The sequence below is a fragment of the Mobula birostris genome, chromosome 2 (assembly GCF_030028105.1).
Source record: "Mobula birostris isolate sMobBir1 chromosome 2, sMobBir1.hap1, whole genome shotgun sequence".
In the NCBI taxonomy this organism is placed as follows: domain Eukaryota; kingdom Metazoa; phylum Chordata; class Chondrichthyes; order Myliobatiformes; family Myliobatidae; genus Mobula; species Mobula birostris.
The window spans coordinates 146589212-146612259 of NC_092371.1; the positions used below are offsets into that span (position 1 = coordinate 146589212).

General features: G+C 44.0%; 1 protein-coding gene across 3 annotated transcripts in view; it reads right to left on the minus strand.

Annotated features, from left to right (window-relative positions):
* Positions 1–1791: 1791 nt before the first annotated feature.
* Positions 1792–23048, minus strand: part of LOC140209641 (uncharacterized) — a 40183-nt gene continuing 18926 nt past the window's right edge. Inside the window, exons 1-2 of one of the 3 annotated variants that reach the window (XR_011889040.1) lie at positions 6417–6504; positions 1792–2331 (exon numbers count right to left, since the gene is read on the minus strand). Coding sequence is in view for 1 of the 3 variants with exons in the window: in XM_072277963.1 (XP_072134064.1) it covers positions 8325–9623 (1299 nt within the window). In the remaining 2 variants the exon portion in view is untranslated. Of the gene's footprint in view, positions 2332–6416; positions 6505–7359; positions 10091–23048 lie in introns of those variants that run through there. The other 2 variants (XM_072277963.1, XR_011889037.1) reach the window with 2 other exon arrangements.

Here is a 23048-nt window from a genome sequence, read left to right on the forward strand (position 1 = left end):
ACTGTTTGATTTGCTGAGTTTTCCAGTATTTTCTGAGTGTTGCTTGGATGTGACTATGATTGTTAATTCTAGCAGGGTCTAAATAAATTGTTGGGAATAACCCATATTTCATGTAGTCAGGACCAAAAGCAGAAATGAGACTAAAATAGGAAGTTGAGAGTTGATATCAAAAGGAGCAGCACAGGATATAGAAATGGAGACAGGAGCAAGCTATACTTTCACAGGAGTCAGAGTCAGAAATCAGAATCAGAATCATGTTTAATATCACAGACATATATGTCATGAAATTCCCAACAAAAGAAAATCTGCGGATGCTGAAAATCCAGGCAACACACACAACATGCTGGAGGAACTCAGCAGGCCAGGTAGCATCTATAGAAAAAAAGTACAGTCATGAAGTTTGTTGTTTTGTGGCTGCACTTGAATGCAATACATAAAAACTACTATAAATTGCAATAAATATATATACTATAGATATAATTAAATAAGTAGTGTAAAAGAGAGCAAAAATAGTGAGGCGGTGTTCGTGAGTTAGTTCATTGTCCATTTAGATTCATGGGCTGGTTCTTTGCTCATTCATATCTGCCATCCAAATTAACATCTTCGTTCAAAAGAATGCCCCAAATCAAGAAACTGGTTTAGAAATGAACACTGCTTCAGTTTCCAGAAGTCCTCTCTTGTTCATGGATATAGATGTATGGAAAAGCTAAGGAGGCAAAGTAATATCAGTTTGGATTATGAACAGATGCCTGGCATCAAAAGGCACTCGTCTGCCAGGATAATGAGATGGCCTCAATTAGCATAAATCAAAAAAGTAGAGGGGCTGTCAAAGGAATTAGATCTCGGCATAGCATTTTACAAATTTGTAACCAACTTACTCCCTATTGGAGTCATTGAAATCTAAATTGGCTTAAGTTTTTTTCCATTGCGGGGTACAAACTGAATAAACACATTATTAAAGATAAATAATTATAATATTGAATTAGCTGTCTGCTCTCTAAAATTGTATACTTTATCTATGAACACAAAATATTTACCCACTATACTCCTCCTCCATCTCCCAGATTTTCTAATGTGATTTTACAGAAGGCCAAGCAAACAAATATCAGTACAAAACTGAAAATTTGGGATGTTACTGTTGTATTGGAATTCTTTGAAAAAAAAAGCAGGATAGACAAAGAAGAATTGCTTGATGATGCGTACTTGGATTTTCAGAAGGCCTTTGACAAGGTGCCACCCATGAGGCTACTTAACAAACTATGAGCCCATGGTATTATGAGAAAGATTCTAGCATGGATAAAGCAGTCACTGATTGACAGGAGGCAAAGAATGGGAAGGAAGGGAGCCTTCTGTGGTTGGCTGCCAGTGACTAGAGGGGTCTGTGTTGGGACTGATTCTTTTTATGTTATATGTCAATGATTTGACTGATGGAATTGATAGCTTTGTTGCAGTTTGTAAATGACATGAAGGTAGGTGGAGGGGCAGATAGCTTTGAGGAAGTAGAGAGGTTACAGAAGGACTTAGACAGATTAGGAGAATGGGTAAAGAAATGTCAGATGGAATACAGTGTCAAGAAGTGCATGGTCATGCCCTTTGATAAAAGAAAGGAAAGAGCTGACTATCTCCTAAATGAAGAGAAAATACAAAAACTGAGGAGCAAAGAGACTTGTGAGTCCTTGTGCAGGATTCCCTAAAGGTTAATTTGCAGGTTTAGATTATGATGACACGTAGTCCTCTTTTATTGTCATTTAGTAATGCATGCATTAAGAAATGATACATTATTTCCTCCGGTGTGATATCACAAAACACAGGACAAACCAAGACTAAAAAAACTGACAAAACCACATAATTATAATATATAGTTACAACAGTGCACAACACCATAACTTGATGAAGAAGTCTGTGAGCACAGTAAAGTTCAAAGTTTCTCAAATGTACCACATTTCACGCAGACGGGAGATGGAAGAACTCTCCCTGCCATGCCAACCACAATCCGACTCTGAGTCATTCGAAAACTTGGAGCTCTGATCAGCTCTCCAACACCGAGTACTGAGCACCATCTCTGTCCGAGCGATTCGACCTCTTTCTCGGTCGCCAAAAGCGGGCAAGGTCAGGGATTTTGAGGCCTACCCTCCAAAAGATTCCCGACCGCGCAGTAACAACGGCAGCGAACGATCATTTCAGAAGTTTCTCCAGATGTTTCTCTGTGCTTTCACGTCCATTCTCCATCAAATCAGAATTGCCCACGGCCCCTATTTAACAGATACGACATCATTTTTCACCGGAGAGCTGCGCACATGCGGCGTGCTGCCATCTTCTCCTCCCGCATTTCTGTAGTGAGGAAGGCAAATGCGATGTTAGCATTCATTTCAAGAGGACTAGAATATAAAAGTAAGGATTTAATGTTAAGACTTTATAAAGCACTGGTGAGACCTCACTTGCAACATTGTGAGAAGTTTTGGACCCCTTATCTTAGAAAGAATGTGCTCAAACTGGACAGGGTTCAAAGGAGGTTCACAAAAATGATTCCAGGATTGATTGGCTTGTCATATGAAGTACTTGATGGCTCTAGGCCTGTTTTCACTGGAATTCTGAAGAATGAGAGACGACCTCATTGAATCCTATCAAATGGTGAAAGGCTTTGATAGTGTGAATGTGGAGAGGTGGTTTCCTATTGCAGAAAAGTCTAAGATTAGAGGACACAGCTTCAGAATAGAGAGCTGTCCTTTTAGAACAGAGATGAGGAGGAATTTCTTTAGCCAGAGAGTGATGAATCTATAGAATTTGTTGCCACAGGCAGCTGTGGGGCAAAGATTCGGAGTGAAGGCAGGAGACTGGGGCTGAGAGGACAAATGAATCAGCCATAGTGAAATGGCAGAGCAGAAATGATGGGCCAAATAGCGTAGTTCTGCTCCTATGTCATTTGGTCATATAGTCATAAGGTGTTCAATAAGCACAATTCTGTAAAGGACTATATTCACACTCTCACGAGATACAGGTGAGAATATTTTTTCCTATGGTAAGCATATCAAAACAAGAGGGTGTAAGATCAGAGGAAGCAGTTTTAAAGGCAAATCGTAAAACCTCATACATTGAATGGTTGATGGAATAATAACCATAATAGAATCAATGAATCAATAGTTCAAGCACATGGTTGAGAAGCTGTTGCAGGAGGCAGGGCTTCAGGTACTCAGATCATTGGAGTCTCGTCTGGGGGAGGTATGGCCTGTACAAAAGTGATGGAATGCACCTGAACCCAAGGGGGACCAATATTCTTGCAGGCAGGTTTGTTAGAGCTGTTGGCAAGAGTTTAAACTACAAACGTAAATTGGAAGAGGGGTGGGAACCAGAATGAAGGGACTCAGGATAGGATGGTTGGTAAAAGAGCAAAGATAGTATGCAGTCAAACTGTCAGGAAGGGCAAGCAGATAATAGGACAAAAGTGCAGCCAGCTGGATAAATATCAGTGCATTAGGGATGCAGAATCAAAAAGGGTAGCAAATACGGTACTCAACGTGTTATCCCTCAGTGCACGGAGTACAAGAAATAAGGTGGATGACCTTGTTGCACTATTACAGATTGTTAGGTTTGATGTTGTGGCCATCACTGAATCGTGGCTGAAGGATGGTTGTAGCTGGGAGTTGAATGTCCAAGGTTACATGTTATATTGGAGAGATAGGAAGGTAGGCAGAGGTGGGTAGTGTGGCTCTGCTGGTAAAGAATGGCATCAAATCATTAGAACAATGTGACATAGGATCAGAAGATGTTGAATCCTTGTTGGTTGAGTTAAGAAACTGCAAGGGTAAAAGGATCCTGATGGCAGTTATATACAGGCCTCCCAACAGTAGCTGGGATGTGGACCACAGATTACAATGGGAAATAGAAAAGGTGTATCAAAAGGGCAATGTTATGATAGTTGTGGGAGTTTTCAACAAGCAGGTCTATTGGGAAAATCAGGTTGGTGATGGATCTCAAGAGAATGAGTTTGTTGAATGCCTACGAGATGGCTTTTGCGAGCAATTTGTTGTTGAGCCTACTAGGTGATCAGCTAAACTGGATTGGGTGTTATGTAATGAACTGGAAGTGATTAGGGAACTTAAGGTAAAAGAACCCTGAGGAAACAGTGATCATAATATGATTGAGTTCAACTTGAAATTTGATGGAGAGGAAGTAAAGTCTGATTTATCAGTGGAATAAAGGAAATTACAGTACAAGAGAAGAGCTGGCCAATGTAATTTGGAATGAGTTGCTGACAGGGATAACAGCAGAGCAGCAATGGCATACGTTTCTGGGAAAATGAGGAAAGTGCAGGATAGATGTATTCCAAAAATGAAAAAATATTGAAATGGCAAAATTGTACAACCATGGCTGACAAGGAAAGTCAAAGCTAATGTAAAAGCTAAAGAGAGGGCATACAACAAAGCAATAATTAGCAAGAAGATAGAGGATTGGGAAGCTTTTAAAAACCTACAGAGAGCAACTAAAAGAACCATTAGGAGAGAAAAGATGAAATATGAAAGCAAGCTACCAAACAATATCAAAGTGGATAGTAAAAGCTTTTTCAAGTATGTAAAAAATAATAGAGAGGAGAGTGGATATAGGAATACTAGAAAATGAGACCGAAGAAATAATAATGGGAGGCACGGAGAAGGCAGATGAACTAAATGAGTATTTTGCATCAATCTTCACTGTAGAAGACACTAGCAGGGTTCCAGATGTTGAAGGGTGTGAGGGAAGAGAAGTGAATGCAGTTACTATTACAAGGTAAAAGGTGCTCAAAAAGCTGTAAGACCTAAGGGTATATGTCACCCAAGCCAGACGAATTGCACCCTAGGGTTCTGAAAGAGGTAGCAGTAGAGATTGTGAAGGCATTAGTAATGATCTTTTAAAAATCATTGGACTCTGGCATGATGCTAGAGGACTGGAAAATTGCAAATGTCACTCCACTCTTTAAGAAAGGAGGAAGGCAGCAGAAAGGAAATTATAGACCAGTTAGCCTGAACTCAGTGGTTGGGAAGATGTTGGAGTCAATTGGTAAAGATGAGGTTATGGAGTACTTGGTGACACAGAACAAGATAGGACAAAGTCAGCATGGTTTCCTTCAGGAAAAATCTTGTTTGGCAAGCCTTTTGGATGTTGTATATTTGGACTTTTAGAAGGCCTTTGACATGGTGCCACACATGAGGCTGCTTACCAAGTTAAGAGCCCATGGTATTACAAGAAAGTTACTGGCTTGGTTAGAGCATTGGCTGATTGGTAAAAGGCAACAAGTGGGAATAAAAGGATCCTTTTCTGGTTGGCTGCCAGTGACTAGTGGTGTTCTGCAGGGGTCAGTGTTGGAACTGATTCTCTTTATACTGTACATCAATGATTTAGACGATGGAATAGATGGCTTGGTTGTCAAGTTTGCAGATGATATGAAGATTGGTGGAGGGTCATGTAGTGTTGAAGAAACAGGTAGGCTGCAGAAAGCTTAGACAGATTAGGTGAATGGGCAAGAAAAGTGGCAAATGAAATACAGTATCAGAAAATGCATGGTCATGTACTTTGGCAGTAGAAGTAAATGTGAAGACTGTTTTCTAAATGAGGAGAAAATACAAAAATCAGAGATGGAAAGGGACTTGGGAGCCCTTGTACAGAACACCCTGAAGGTAAACTTGCAGGTAGAGTCGGTGGTGGGGAAGGCAAGTGCAATGTTCTCATTCATTTCAAGAAGCCCTCAAATGCAAGAGCAGGAATGTGATGCTGAGGCTTTATAAGGCACAGCTGAGGCCTTACCTTGAGTTTTATGAAAAGTTTTGGGCTCCTTAAAGAAAAGATATGCTGGTATTGGAGAGGGTTCAGAGGAGGTTCACAACATTGATTCTGGGAATTAAAGGGTTATTATACAAGGAACATTTGATATCTCTGGGTCTGTACTCACTGGAATTTAGAAGGATGAGGGGAATCTCACTGAAACCTTCTGAATTTTGAAAGGCCCTGACAGAGTAGATGTGGAAAGAGTGTTTCTCATGGTGGTGGAGTCTAAGACAAGAGGGCACAGCCTCAAGATAGAAGGGTATCAATTTAAAACAGATGCAGAGAAATTTCATTAGTCAGGGGGTGGTGAACTTGTGGAATTTATTACCACAGCCAGCTCTGGAAGCCAGGTTGTTGGGTGTATTTAAGGCAGAGCTTTATTGGACATGGCATCAAAGGTTATGGGGAAAAGGCCGGGCTGAGGAGGGGATAAAAGACTCAGCCATGATTGAATGATGGAGCAGACTCAATGGGCCAAATGGCCTAATTCTGTTCCTTTGTCTTATGGTCTTATGGTCTTGAAATTGGGTACATAAGTTGTGGGAGCATTTCAGTGATGGGGCAAGAGAAGTTGGTTCAAGAGCCTGATGTTTGAGGTGTAATAACTGCTCCTTAACCTGGCGATTTGAGTCCTGAAGAACCTGTAGCTTCTTCCTGATGGCAGTAGTGAGAAGAGAGCATATCCGGGGTGGTAGGGGGCCCCGATGATGGGTGCTGCTTCCGATGGACTGGGCCGTATCCACCACTTGTAGGATTTTCCACTCAAGGGTATTGGTGTTTCCATACCAGGCTATGATGCAGTCAGTCAGTATACTCTCCACCACATGTCTATAGAAATTTGTCAGTGTCTTGGATGTCATGCTAAATCTTTGCAAACTCCTGAGGAAGCAGAGGCACTGCAGTGCTTTTTCGGTAATTGCATTTATCTGCTGGGTCCAGGACAGGTCACCTGAAATTATACCACTGAAAAATTTAAAGTTGTTGACTCTCTTCACCTCTTACCCTTTGAGGACTGGCTCATGGACCTCTGGTATCCTCAACAAACAGCTCCTCTTTCTGACATTGAGTAAAGGTTTGTTGCTGATGCACCACAAAGCAGGATTTTCAATCTCCCTCCTGTGTGGCTAGGCACAGCTCAAATGTTACCTGTAAACTTGTTGACAATTGGTGGCACAATTTCAGATGATGACAAGAGGGCATACAGGAGAGAGAGATATCAGCTAGTTGAGTAGCGTCACAGCAACAACCTTCAGAAAGGGTAAGACGAGGGAACACACGTCAGTCCTCAAAGAGGGATCAGAAGTGGAAAGAGTGAGCAATTTCAAGTGTAGCCCCCTGGCCACCCTCAGGGTCGCTCGGCTCGCTGTCGTCTAGGGAAACAGCCTCGGCCCCGCCAAACTGGGTAATTCGTTTGTGTGGATGCTGTGTGAGGTACCCCACCCCGCCCAAATAACAGACATTACACCAGATGCAATTAAATGACTTACAGTTTATAGATATTACTGGAACTATATAATTAAAAGAGAATAAAATATAAAAGGAAAATAAAAGGCGCCACACTTATCAAAGTTCAATCTCTTCGTGCACAAAAACCGTTGGAGCTCAAGGACCTTCTTCTTCACCCTGTGACCCCTCGGACCACCTCGACCGGCCGCCTGGGACCAACAACGGTGGTCGACCAGACGCTCCACACGAGTCCGTCTCGGTCTCCTCGCCGAACGTCCCGCTCGGGGTCCGACCCCGTTAGCGGACTCACAGCACCTGGTCCATCCTCTGTCTCGCTCTCCCGCCTTCTGCCCCAAAACCCCGCGCATACAGTATCTTCAAATACACCAAAACCATAACAACTATCCCAATTGGTTAATAGCACCCTCTTATCACCCTCTAAACCACAATAAGCTGCTAGCGCAAACTTTCTCAACGTTAAAGCACAACAAAGCCGCATTCCCCAGATTAACATAACAAAAACGCCATTTTAATTAGCCTCCGCAGTAACATAAAAATCGAAACCCCCTTACACTCTCCCCCCACCAAATAAAGTCATGTCCTCATGACTTCTAAATAACTCGCCACCCAGTCCTACAGACACACAACACACACATACACAGATACACACAGTGACAGTGCTCCCCAAACAGTGGACCTTACTCCCGTCCCACGGGCGCTAAATAGGCCAACCTATCTGGGAGCTTCTGAACCCTCTGAGACCTCCGTACCCCCTCACCTAAACCCACAAGGCTCAGACACAACTAGGGATACCTCGGGCCTGCTTGCCAACTCCTCTCCCACTCAGGCCACCACTACAGCTCGGAGCCCCCTGTCCCGTGTCCGGGGCCCCGCCTCTCCTCCTTCCTGATCCTGCCGTAACTCAGACTGCCCACAGCTAGCCCTCCCCACTACACCTGACTCAGTGGGAGAAGGGCCAAAGGTCTCTTCCTCAATCACGGGGAAGTTGGCGAAAGGCAGCATGTACCACATGTGCAGCACATCATCCTTCGAATCCGTATTCTTCCTCATTCCTTCGATCAGTAGCTGCTGTTTGAGTTTCTCCAAACTGAAACACTTAGCTGGGCTACCCCTTCAGCCTCCTGCAGTCGAGACGTCAGCTTCTTCGGGGACTCCTTCAACTCTCGCCACAGCCTCAGCAGTTCTGACTCAGGGTTCCTGGCCATCTCAATCTGGGACGCAGTTACCCCACCAGCTTCTTCCACCCTGACCTGAAAAGCAGCAGTTAAAGGATGTTCAGCCTCCGGTTGTTTCTTCCTGAGGGCGTCTTCCAGGTCAACTTTCAGTTTTTCCACTTCATTTAAACTCGCGATAGTCATCTTCAGGTTCCTTTCAAGCGTCCGCCTCCCTTTTCCGAGATCTGTCCTCCATTTCTTTACCTCCTCGGGAGTGTAGTCAAACTCCCCTCCCTGGGCTCTCGGTTTTCTGTTGACCTTAATCAGAACAATTCCTTGATCTTCCCCAACTTGTAAATCTTCCAATCTGTTCTGAATGGACGTCTTGAGTTTCTGCTGATCCCTTCGAAGGTGGGTCATTGTTTCTTCTCGCTGGATTAATTCGTCAGTATATGACCGCAGTGCGGTGCAAATCCCCTCTCTTCCCTGTGTCTCATTCAGATTGACGACCTGGGTTTCCATCCCCCGGTCCACCACCGTCTGTCCCAACACCAGGAAGTTCAACTGGTATGTCGGGTCATTTTCCTCACATTGCACCAAACTCCTCCGGCCAAAAACTCCTCCACATTTGACACTTCGCTTCGGTCGCCCGGGCTCAGCCACTCGCCTCGCCTCATAGTCCCCCCAGGCGAATCCAAGCTCTAGGCAGTCATTCACATACGTCAGAACTCCACACACCTTCACTTCCCCCATGGTTTTCCTCATGCCCCGCGGGAAGGATGCAGGGGCTCCGGATATGCCCTTGGGCATCTTTTCGGATCGGAAGAATCCTAGGGAACTAGTAAAGGCCATCTTCGGCTCAACAGCCGCACTCCTCAGGATCTGGCAACATCCACCCCTCAGATGCAGCACATTAAACCACGTCGCATCATCCACACACACGCTGCCTTCATCTTCCACGCCGCCAGGGTCCAGTTGCCGCGACCTCTCTCTCACTGAGGTGTCTTCAGCTGTCAACTCCCCTCCCTCGTGGTGGTTCGGAGCATCTACTAAGAGGGTCTCACCCTCAGCTACTTTCCCCAAGCCGTACCACCGCTGGGTCTCGTTTAAATTCGGTACTGGCTCAAGGCTGCTACACACGTCCTCAGAAGCAACTCGACACGCTGGATGCCCAGAAAATGCCTCCATGAACTCCAGGGTCATTAACTATTCATCGTCTTCTGGATAACTACTGCCACTAGTACCCAAAGTCTCCGGTGCCCTTGCAGTTGTCAAGGGTAAATGCTTCAGACACCGCTTGTAAAAGGAACTGTCCAACAACTTGACCTGTGCCCCGGGGTGAAGGATGGCTTTAGAATCGCTTCCCTCTATCCATAACGTCACCCTGGGGCGTGGTCCCTCTAAGCCTTCAGGAATAGGGTCTTTTCCTTGCGGAAGTTCAGTGGTACATTGCTAGGAACGTGCTTCCCCAGAGACCGCAGGCCGTTCCCCCACTGGGCCTCCACTAAGTTTCCCGACACCTCTCTGATCAGCTGAAGAACTGATCCCCTGAAATGATCCCCCTGGCACTAAAAGCAATTTAGCCGCCCTCCTCGCCAGAGAAGACACACTGAAAACTTTCCCCCCCCCTCTTTCAAATAACTGACAGCTGCCATTCCGGTGTAAGTGAACCTGACAGCTCTAACACCGTCACCAGCCCGCCTACTCAAACTTTCAACCAATCCCTGTCGCTCTCCCTCAACCAAGCACTGCCACTCATCTAACAACTGAGAGATCCGCTCCGCCCACGTCTCACACGTCTCCGCCCCTCCTGGGGTGGACACTATCCCCGGTGCCAGGCGGAGCCTGCCAGAGCTAGAACATTTATTCGCAGACTCTACCTCCAAATCAGACCACTCTTTCCTCTCTCTCCCAACTGCATGGACAGCCCCGAGTGCCAACTCTAACTCGTCAATGCTAGTCTGAACTCGAACAAAGACCGCACCCACAACGCATACAGCAATCAACAGCAAATAACCCACAGAGACACACATTACAGATTTAAACAGGACACCCACACAGCATACCAACAGACTCAAGCATCCCGGACAAAGCCCCCACAATGTAGCCCCCCTGGCCACCCTCAGGGTCGCTCGGCTCCCTGTCGTCTAGGGAAACAGCCTCGGCCCCGCCAAACTGGGTAATTCGTTTGTGTGGATGCTGTGTGAGGTACCCCACCCCGCCCAAATAACAGACATTACACCAGATGCAATTAAATGATTTACAGTTTATAGATATTACTGGAACTATATAATTAAAAGAGAATAAAATATAAAAGGAAAATAAAAGGCGCCACACTTATCAAAGTTCAATCTCTTTGTGCACAAAAACCGTTGGAGCTCAAGGACCTTCTTCTTCACCCTGTGACCCCTTGGACCACCTCGACCGGCCGCCTGGGACCAACAACGGTGGTCGACCAGACGCTCCACACGAGTCCGTCTCCGTCTCCTCGCCGAACGTCCCGCTCGGGGTCCGACCCCGTTAGCGGACTCACAGCACCTGGTCCATCCTCTGTCTCGCTCTCCCGCCTTCTGCCCCAAAACCCCGCGCATACAGTATCTTCAAATACACCAAAACCATAACAACTATCCCAATTGGTTAATAGCACCCTCTTATCACCCTCTAAACCACAATAAGCTGCTAGCACAAACTTTCTCAACGTTTAACACAACAAAGCCGCATTCCCCAGATTAACATAACAAAAACGCCATTTTAATTAGCCTCCTCAGTAACATAAAAATCGAAACCCCCTTACACAAGTTACTAGAGATCAATATCTCTGAGAATCTATCCTGCGCCCAACATATCAATGCGGCCACAAAGATTGCACCAACAGCAGCTATATTTCATTAGGAGTTTGAGGAGATTTAGTATATCACCAAAGACACCTGCAAATTTCGACACATGTATCTTGGAGAGAGCATTTGAACTGGCTGCATCACAGTCTGGTATGGGGTGAGGGAGGGGTTGCTGCTGGTGGCTACCGCACAGTATCAAAATAAATTGCAGAGTATTGTAAACTCAGTCACCACCCTCAGGGGCACTAGACTCCCCAACATCCCTGACATCTTCAAGGAGCAATGCCTCAAAAAGATGGCATCCATCATTAAGGACCCCCATCACCCAGGCCATGCCCTCTTCTCATTGCTACCACCAAGAAGGAGATACAGGAGCCTGAAGGCACCCACTCAATGATTCAGGAACAGCTTCTTCCCCTCTTGCATCAAATTTCAGATTGGACATTGAACCCACTACTCACTACTTTTTTATTTTTATTTTTGCACTGCACTACTTAGCTGTAATTCAGTTTTTTTCTCTATTATTATGTATTGCGTTGTGCTGCTGCCACAAAGACAACACATTTCACAACATAAGCCCGGGAGATTAAACTAATTCTGATTCTGATGCTGATTTGTCACCAGCTTTGACTGGGCCAGTGACAGGAGTGTCATCAGCAAACCTGCATATGGTATTGGAGCTGCACTCTAGTCACAAAGTCATAAGTGTAAAGAGAATAGAGCAGGAAGCTAAGCACACAGCCTTGCGGTGTGTCTGTGCTGGTGGAGATTGTGGAAGAGATGCTGTTGCAAATCCAAAGTGACTGGGGTCTGCAAGTCAGGATATCGAGGATCCATTGAATTGTACAAGGAGGTGTTGAGGCCAAGGTTTTTAACTTTATTGATTATTTTTGAGGGGATGATTGTATTGAATGTCAAGCTGTAGTCAATAAAGAGCATCCTGTTGTCCAGATGCTCCATGTTGATTGAAGAGCCAATGAGGTGGCATCTGCTAAGAACCTGTTGCGCCAGTTGACAAATTAGATTGGATCCAAGTCACTTCTAAGGCAGGAGTTGATATTTTTCATCAACAACTTCCCAAAATACTTCATCACAGTGGATGTAGGCGCTATGGGACAATAGTCACTGAGGCAGGTTACCATGTTCTTCTTAGACACCAGTATATTTGAAGCCTGCTTGAAGCAGGCGGGTACCTCAGACTGCTGAATTGAGAGGTTAAAGATCTCAGTGAATGCTCCAGCCAGATGATCAGCACATTTTGTTTGACAGGTATCCCATCTGGGCTGGATGCTTTTTATGGTCTCATGCTGTTCACACATTGGCCTCAGACATTGAAATCTCAGGATCATTGGAGGCTATGAGACTTCATGATGGTTCCTCCATGTTCTCAAAGTCAAAGTGAGCATAGAAGACATTGAGCTCATCTGGAAATGCTCCCCTTTTGTCACATATGTCATTTTACTTTACTTTATAAGAGGTGATAACATTAAAGCTCTGCCACAACTGTTGAGCATCTTTCACTGAATCCAGTTTAGCCTGGAATTGCCACTACACCTGTGAGGTGGCTTTCCGGAGATTGTACCTGGCCCTCTTGTAACTTTCTTGGCTGGAAGACTTGAATGTCTCTGATCTGGCCCTCAGCAGATTGTGGATCTCACAGCTCATCCAGGGCTTCTGGTGGGGGAGACTCGGGATAATTTTATGGGGATACACTCATCTACAACTGTTTTTATAAAGTCTGTGACAACCATAATGTTTTTGTTCAGATTCACAAATGAGTCCTTGAACACAGCCCAGTCCACCGACTCCAAGCAACCCCATTCCCACTCCTCTGTTGTCCTGATCCCTAGAGCCTTGCCCTTTAGCCTCTGCCTGCGTGCAGGTAGAAGAACAGCCAAGTGATCAGATTTCCTGTAATGTGGTCTAGACATGGAATGGTAAGCATTCCTTACCTTAATATAACAGTAGTCTATAGTGTTGAAACTTCTGATGCTACAGATTATTGCCAGAGGAGGTAGTGGAGACAAATATGATCACAATATTTAAGAGACATTCAGACAGCCACCTAGGTAAGGAGAGTGTAGAAAAATATGGCCTCATGTGAGATTTGAGTAGGTGGGCAAAAAGATGGACCGAAAGGCCAGTTTCTCTGCCATATACTGTAACTCTGATTCAGCAGATCAGGTAACAACTGTGAAAAGAAAAAAAAAATACAAAATTACAGTTTCTCTTTCCATAAATGCTGCCTGACCTGAGTATTTCCAGCAACTTTTCTTTTTATATCACAAAGACTGGCTGCACCTTTGCTTGTTGCATCGTACACATTGGTGCTGATACGGTACAAGCATATTTCCAATTGACCACAGCTAATAATCTTCACCACACCTTCAGCACCAGAGAGAGTCTACCACGTCTTCACAGACTTCAAGAAGGCGTTTGACAGAGTCTGGCATAATGCCTTATGGGCCACCATGAAGAAATTCAACATGGGGCAGAAGCTGATTCATACAATCCATCAGCTTTACGCCAAGGCAACCAGTGCAGTGCTCTCTCAGGGCACCATCGGGGAGTGGTTCCATACCTCTGTAGGAGTCCGTCAGGGCTGCCTCCTCTCCCCCACTCTCTTCAACATTTTCCTGGAACGAATCATGAGTGTTGCCCTTGAAGATCATGTGGACACAGTCAGCATCAGAGGGAGGAACATCACAAACCTAAGATTTGCTGACGACATTGATGGACTTGCAGGGAAAGAGGACAAAATGGCCAACCTGCTCAGCCATCTTGACAGAGCCTCCACAAGGTTTGGAATGGAAATAAGTGCTGAGAAAACCAAGCTCATGGCAAATGCTAACGGTGCCATCACAACAGACATCTCAGTCCATGGTCAGAAACTTGAGACAGTACAGCAGTTCAAATACCTGGGGATAATCATCAGTGACGAAGGGTCAAGACCAGAAGTCCTGGCAAGAACTGCACAGACAATGACTGCACTATCCAAACTAAAGACAATATGGAGGGACAGCAACATCAACATGAAGTACAAGATCAGACTTCTGCGTGCATTGGTGTTCTTCATCTTCCTGTATGCATGTGAGACAAGGACCCTCACAACAAAGCTACAGAGGAAGATACAGGCATTGGAAATGAGATGCTATTGCAACATCATGGGCATCTCATAATTGGACCACATCACAAACGAGCAGGTCCACAAGACCATCCAACACCACATTGGCCCCCATGAAGACCTTCTCACAACGGTGAAGAAAAGAAGGCTGAGATGGTACGGCCACGTAACAAGATCCAGTGGCCTTGCAAAGACAGTTCTGCAAGGAACTGAGGAGGGGAAAAGAATGAGAGGTAGACAAAGGAAAAGGTGGATGGACAACATTAAAAAATGGACAGAGAAAATACTTGCGGTGACCCAGGCTCTGGCACACAACCGCCACAGAAAGAACAAACGGTGCAAAGCTTGTCATGATGGCGCCCCGACGACTCCACCAGGAGTTAAGTGCGCAAGGCAAGGCAAGGCAAATAAACTTCACATTTGAGAATATGGGTTCCCAATAGTTTTATGGAATCATCAAGAGCTACAGCATAGCAAGCCCTTCTGCACCAGGTTCTGCCACTCACCCATACACCTGGGGCAATTTACAGAGACCAGGGCCTGTGGTTTCCTCCTACATTCCAAACCAATCAGCATGTCTTTTGGATGTCAAAAGCAACCAGAACACCTGGAGGAAATCCACATGGTTGTAAGGAGAAGATGCAAACCACACAGGCAGTTCTCAAGGTTGGGATTGAACCAGATGCTATGAGGATCAGACCATTCCGGCAGTGCCGCTGCACAACGCATAATAATTTCAACCAAACTGAATCGTTACAGCCCTATTTTAAGAAAAGAATTGATTTGCTTTGTAATACAGTAGCCTTTTTATACTTGGAAAAAAATCCTCTAAATTTTAAAGACAGCTCAAGATGAAGGTGGACTTACAGTGGTCCCCAGACTAATAATTACATTGCTGTGACTTCCATATCCACTCAGTGGCCACTTTGTTAAGTACAGGAGTGGAAGTCCATCCATTTCGATGTTTCACATGTTATGCATTCAGAGGTGCTCTTCTGCACACCACTGGTGTAACATATGCCTATTTGAGTTATTATCACGTTTCTGCCAGCTTGAATTAGTCCAGTCATTCTCCTCTGACCTCTCTCATTAACAAGGTGTTTTTAGCCACAGAACCGTCACTCAATGGATGTTTTATTATTTTTTGAACCATTCTCTGTAAACTCTAGAGATGGATGTGCGTGAAAATCCGAGGAGATCAACAATTTCTGAGATACTCAAACCGCCCTATCTGGCACCAACAATTAGTCCACTGTCAAAGTCACTTAGATCACATTACTTTGCCATTCTGATGTTTAGTTTGAACAATAACTGAACCTCTTGACCGTGTTGGCATGCCTTTATGCATTGAGTTGCTGCCACGTGATTGGCTGATTAGATATTTGCATTAATGAGCAGGTGTACCTAATAAAGTGGCCGCTAAGTGCGTATTTTGCTGGAGGTCTCCACAAATGTGATAAAATTGCAGCATCCACAAGCAGACAAGGTTTTTTCACTGGTCCACAGACAAATGATTTCATTGCAGAGAGTTCCCAGGAATGCAACAGTATGGACAGTGTAAGGATCTAGAGACACATGATAATGATGCAGTGGGGTCCCCAAGCTTGTGCTAACATTACAGGGAGTAGCCAGGCGGATGTTGGCTTTGCATTGACCTTCAGAACCGCATTGAAGTTGCAGGTGTTCACAGTGCATGTGATGACATCACAGGGGATCCCCAGACATCAAGTGGCAAAACAGGGTGTCCCTTGATATGTGTTGACATTGCAAAATGTCTCCAGGCTAGTCATGATATTACAGGGATTCCCTAAGAACTAAATAACATTGCAGGAGATCCCCAGATAGGTAATGACATAGCAAGTGATCAACAGACGAATGGCATCATTGAATGAGCTCCTCACTAATGTGATGACGTTCAAGGGACCCCAGAATAATGATGATTCCACAGGGAATCCCTAGCACGGTGATGATATCATAAGGGATCCCCAGGTATATGATGACATTGTAGGGGATCCCTAGATATGTGCAGCACTGAAGTGAAATCACGGGTGTGTAATAACAAGATATATGGAGATGGTGCAGTGGTGCCCCAGGCATGTGAATTCAATATAGAGAGTTTTCACACTCATGATGACAATATAGTGTTTTACTGGATGATGCAGTCACAGAGATACTCTTGCAATGTTACTGCATTCCTGGGGAACTCATTCCTCTGTCAGTTGCCACAAAGGAGTTCCATCGTTGTTGAAAACCACCATTTGAGGAAAAGTGTATTATTGAAACATCAATGAGAATTTACTGAATGTTATTAAGCAATAACAATTTATTTGTGTATGCACAATGCAGAGTGACAGCTGTTTTGATTTATTTCAACAATCGTTCACAATGGACATCGAAATACTTCCCACTTTTTCAAAAAAAAATTCCCTTACAGTTGGGGACACTATGTTTATCTTGACATAATTTGAGTGGCACATTTAACTTCCTATCTCAACAAAGTAAAATATTCCTGTATTACTTGCCTCTCCAACCTCCTGAAGCTGAGAAATGCAATGGAATACACACACAGTGGCCATTTTATTAGGTAACTCCTATATCTAATAAAGTGGCCACTGATTGTGTGCTCATGCTTTTCTGCTGCTGTAGCCCATTCACTTCAAGGTTCAATGTGTTGTGCATTCAGGGATGCTTTTCTGTACACCTCTGTTATAATGTGCTGTTATTTGAGTTATTGTTGCCTTCCTGTCATTTTGAACCAGCCTGGCCATTCTTCCCTGACCTCTCTCATTAACAAAACACTTGCACCACAGAACTGCCACTCACTGAATCATTTTATTTTTCACACAATTCTCTGTAAATTGTAGTGGTTCCTGTGCATGAAAATCCCAGGAGATCAGCATCTTCTGAGATACTTAAATGACCCCATCTGGCACCAGCAATCTTTCTACAGTCAGTAATTTAGATCACATTACTTCCCCATTCTGATGTTTGGTCTGAACAACTGAACTTCTTGATCATGCCTGCAAGTTTTTATGCATTGAGTTGCTGTCACATGATTAGCTGATTAAATGTTTGCATTGACAACCAGGTGTACCTAATAAAGTGGCCACTGAGTGCAATAGGAACCATTTTAGTGGGTCTTTGTAATTTCTTGCTAACGAGTTTACTCTTTATACTGATCCAGAACAAGTTAAACAATATTACTTGAATATTTTCCCTGTTCTTCTGGTACTGCTCACAGCTTGAAGCTAACCTGGCATATACTCAACTATTCACAGCACATAAAGTAGCTCCCACTCATTTTTTTTAAGCTGTTGAAGACTTACCTTTCCTTCACCCCCAGCTCGGGATAATTAGGACCAGATTATTTGGATTCCTGTTGATGTCAGCATCTCACATTCTCTGACTGACGATAGACTTCACAAAGTGCAGAAGATTCCCTGATATCAAATTACTGTTTTGGGGTTTTTGGATTTTAAAAAAAGTAGATCATTATACTAGCAGTTTGTTGCTGCATGCCTTGTAATATTTGTCATGGCTTTTTGTGGAAATGGTCAACCAGAAAAATGGAACAAAGAGGCAATAATGATGCCTCACAAATAATTCAGATTGAGAAACACAGTGCAGTGTGCCTGCCTAGAAATATATGCACATGAAGGCAATGAATTTCAAAGGGAAAATACAAATTTCCAACCTGACTGATTTTATCACTACTGATCATAGATGTGTTTCAACTGATTGCAAAGACTCTGATACTTGACATACAGGAGCTCTAAAAGATTATCTCAGAAGTCATGAGAATAAAGCAGGCAAGATACGCAAGGGATTAACAGCAGGTTAAATATAAGATGTGAAAATTCAAAACAAAGGGCTATAAATATGAGGATTTTTTTTAAAGTCTGCAGATGCTGGAAAATTGAAATAAAATCAGAATATGATATCAGAATATCAGGAGGGAGGAAAAGATGGCGATGCGACGCAGCGCGCGCGGCCGTTCCGAATGATATAGTATGTGTAACTAGGGGCCGTGCACAATCCTGATTTGATGGAGACAGCCGTGAGAAGCACGGAGGAAAACCTGGAGAAACTTCTGAAATGCCCGCTTCGCTGCCGCTGCTACTGTGTGATCAAGAATCTCCGGAGGGGAAAGCCCCAAATCCTCGGCTTTGCCTATTGCCTGTTGCCGGGGCCGGGGTCAAAGCGCTCGGCAGAGATGGTGCTCGGTGCTCGGTGTCGGAGGGCTGGTCGGAGGCTCAGAGTTTTCGGACAGACTCAGAGTCGGACTGTGGTCGGATGCTTCCAGGATGCTGCATCGGCAAGCTTGTGGTGCTGGAGGTTCACCATCCGCATGAGATAATGGGACTTTCGAGAGACTTTAAGACTTTTTAGCGTGCCATGGTCTGTTCTTTATCAAATTACAGTATTGCTTTGCACTGTTGTAACTATATGTTATAATTATGTGGTTTTTGTCAGTTTTTCAGTCGGTTTGTCATGTGTTTCTGTGATATCATTCTGGAGAAACATTGTATTATTTCTTAATGCATGCATTACTAAATGACAATAAAAGAGGACTGCGTGTCCTCATAATCTAATCTAATCTAATATGCTGGAAATACTTAGAACAAGAGACAACTATGAAAGAAAAACAGTTAACAATTAAACTCAGATTAAACTTCATGGAGCAGTATCTACTCATGATAGCATTCTGAGACACACCTTGCAGGTCTGACTATATATAAAAACATGCTGAGCCAAAATTATGGCAGCTGATAATGGCCAGGACTGATAGAAGTAAAAATAAGAAATGAATTGTCTACAGTTAGAGAATTTGATCTTGTGTATTACAAGCTGCCACATGCCCACATAGATAATGAGGAGTTTATCCTCAAGCTTGTGTTGGTTGTTGCTGTAACAGTGTGGAAGACCATGGACGGAAAGGTCAGAGACATTAAAGATTACATTTATTTATCACATATACATTGAAACATACAGTGAAATGCACTAACCAGCAACACAGCTTGAAGATGAGCTTAGGCAGCCTGCAAGTTATTGCCATGCTTCTGACACCAGTTTAGCATGCCCATGACTCCCAACCCCGACCCATACATCGTTTAGAATGTGGGAGGAAGCTGGAGAACTCTGAAGAAACCCACGCGGTCACAGGAAGAATTAGAGTGGTGGGAATTGAACCTCGTTGCTTGCTCCGCAAGAGTGTCGCACCGACCACTTTGCTACCATGCTGCCCCAAAGAGACACTTCATCGCCCAAAACAGTGCGAGAGCATGGTTATGGTGTTTGATTCATGAAATGATGAAGAAATGTTTACGCTGATATATATAGATCGGATGGAAGGAAACAGCCTCCCTTCCTGGCTATGAACATGAGGGATAAGCAGTCTGTTTCTGTAATGTAATTTCCAATAATTCTATGTTAAACAGTAAGTACAGGAAAAAAGTAAAACTGCATACAAGACTTGAATGGTTATATTAGAGAGGAAATGGAAAATCATCTTAGTAGTATTAAGGTACTGCAGAACAAACCCAGTGGAATATTGATGCACAACGTTACTTAACTCTGTCCAAACCCTTAAGCCTGTGTCCATTTTTGGTTGCCATTGAAGAATAAAGACATTCAGGGTCTTTCAAAAGATCACAGATAGCCAACAGTATAATTATCAGTGTCAGAGGTCAAAAATTATAGGGAAAAAATGTTCCTCATTTGTAAACAACAGGAATTCTGCAGATGCTGGAAATTCAAGCAACACACATCAAAGTTGCTGGTGAACGCAGCAGGCCAGGCAGCATCTCTAGGAAGAGGTGCAGTCGACGTTTCAGGCCGAGACCCTTCGTCAGGACTAACTGAAGGAAGAGTGAGTAAGGGATTTGAAAGTTGGAGGGGGAGGAGGAGATCCAAAATGATAGGAGAAGACAGGAGGGGGAGGGATAGAGCCAAGAGCTGGACAGGTGATAGGCAAAAGGGGATACGAGAGGATCATGGGACAGGAGGTCCGGGAAGAAAGACAAGGAGTGGGGGTGTACCCAGAGGATGGGCAAGAGGTATATTCAGAGGGACAGAGGGAGAAAAAGGAGAGTGAGAGAAAGAATGTGTGCATAAAAATAAGTAACAGATGGGGTACGAGGGGGAGGTGGGGCCTTAGCGGAAGTTAGAGAAGTCGATGTTCATGCCATCAGGTTGGACGCTACCCAGACGGAATATAAGGTGTTGTTCCTCCAACCTGAGTGTGGCTTCATCTTTACAGTAGAGGAGGCCGTGGATAGACATGTCAGAATGCCAACCTGATGGCATGAACATCCACTTCTCTAACTTCCGCTAGGCCCCACCTCCCCCTAGTACCCCATCTGTTACTTATTTTTATGCACACATTCTTTCTCTCATTCTCCTTTTTCTCCCTCTGTCTCTCTGAATATACCACTTGCCCATCCTCTGGGTCCCCCCCCCACTTGTCTTTCTTCCCGGACCTCCTGTCCCGTGATCCTCTCGTATCCCCTTTTGCCAATCACCTGCCCAGCTCTTGGCTCCATCCCTCCCCCTCTTGTCTTCTCCTAACAATTTGGATCTCCTCCTCCCTCTCCCACTTTCAAATCTCTTACTCACTCTTCCTTCAGTTAGTCCTGACGAAGGGTCTCGGCCTGAAACGTCGACTGCACCTCTTCCTACAGACACTGCCTGGCCTGCTGCGTTCACCAGCAACTTTGATGTGTGTTCCTCATTTGTAACTACCTTCTGACTTTTTTGTAGAAGGGCACTGGCTTTGTGGAAAAGTATTTGTAAATTACTCACAGAGGTTAAATATACTGCTGAACCAGGCACTATTTTTATTTCTAAGTGAAGCAGCACTGATTATGTGGATCTGGGATGTTGCTTTAAAGTGGTCTCTGTTGTTTTACTGGCTTGCTGCAAAAACCATATAACCATATAACAATTACAGCACGGAAACAGGCCACCTCGGCCTTTCTAGCCCTTCTAGCCCGTGCTGAACTCTTCCTCTCACCTAGTCCCACTGACCTGCACTCAGTCCACAACCCTCCATTCATTTCCTGTCCATATATCTATCCAATTTAACTTTAAATGACAACATTGAACCTGCCTCAACCACTTCTGCTGGAAGCTCGTTCCGCACAGCTACCACTCTCTGAGTAAAGAAGTTCCCCCTCATGTTACCCCTAAACTTTTGCCCTTTAACTCTCAACTCGTGTCCTCTTGTTTGAATCTCCCCCCACTCTCAATTGAAAAAGCCTATCCATGTCAACTCCATCTATCCCCCTCATATGAGGAGTATTTAATGGTTCTGGACCTGTACCGACCGGAATCAGGCTTCTTTTAAGCATTAAAGGCAAAGCTCATCTAACAAGTTCATTCAGCAATGTAATTCAGTGTTCCATTGACTTTTGATGGTGGCACTGAATGGATGGTTTACCAGCTGCTCAAGTCAGTGATATATACAGTACGTACTATTAGGCAGTGCATTAAACGCTGTCCTGCTCATTTCTCTGGGCTTCCTAGGTTTACCTTCATTAATGCACATCTGTATCAGTGTTTGAAGGTAGTCATGGTGGTGCTGCAGTCATTGGTCCAGATAGCTGTGAGGTGAGGATACGTACAGTCAATCTTAAAGAAGGTCGCCAACAAAAACCCCGCAACCTGTCAATGTGAGTTTCACAATAATCACATTGATTTCATATCTGGAGGGGAGAGAACTGCAACTGGAATTTCGTCAAATGAGAAGTCAAGCAAGTAGAAAAACACTCAGATAAAACATCAGGAAATAAAACGCTGTTATTTTGAGCTAACCTCTTAAATATTTTACAATGAGCAAAATACAGATGGATTACATCATAAATGAAGCTCTGTGATATCTCATAAATACATTAAAAATGTAAATTTTAAAAATCCAGATGAACCTGGAAGAATTTATAAGAAAGACTTACAATCCACACTGAAAATGAGCTTTCAGGAACAAGAGAAAATCTGCAGATGCTGGAAATCCAAGCAACACACACACAATGCTGGAGGAACTCAGCAGGCCAGGCAGCATCTATCAAAAAGAGTAAAATCGATGCTTTGGGCTGAAACTCTTCATCAGGCCTGGAGAAAAAATCTCCTCTCCACAATCTCCATCAGCACAGGTGTACCACAAGGCGTATGCTTAGCCCCCTGCTCTATTCACTTTACACTTATGACTGTCACACAACTTTCATTTCCCAAGTCTGGAAGTAATTATGACACTTTAGAAGGAGCTCATTCTTCATTAATTTTACTCCCATTTTATGGCACTGCAAGGAATATAAGAGAGATTTTAAATGTTGCTGCAGCTTTAGAAAGAGTAAGCAATAACACTGCTGGTGCTTTTGGAGAAGTAACAACAGAAATCGTTGCCATATGTAAAATGGTCTTCACAACCATATAGCATTAGATCTTCTCTTAGCAGTTAAGGAGGGAGCATAGGCAGGAATGTTATACTACTGAGTCTGAAGATATAACTGATTTATCTGATCATATTCATAAAGAAGTAGCTAAAATACATCAATCTGATGAATAGGACTTCTCTGATTGGATTCACTGAAGCCTTGGAAGCTGAGGTTACTCAATATTATGGATCATATTATTCCTATTAATATGCCTTACCATAACTTACATCCTTTTTTA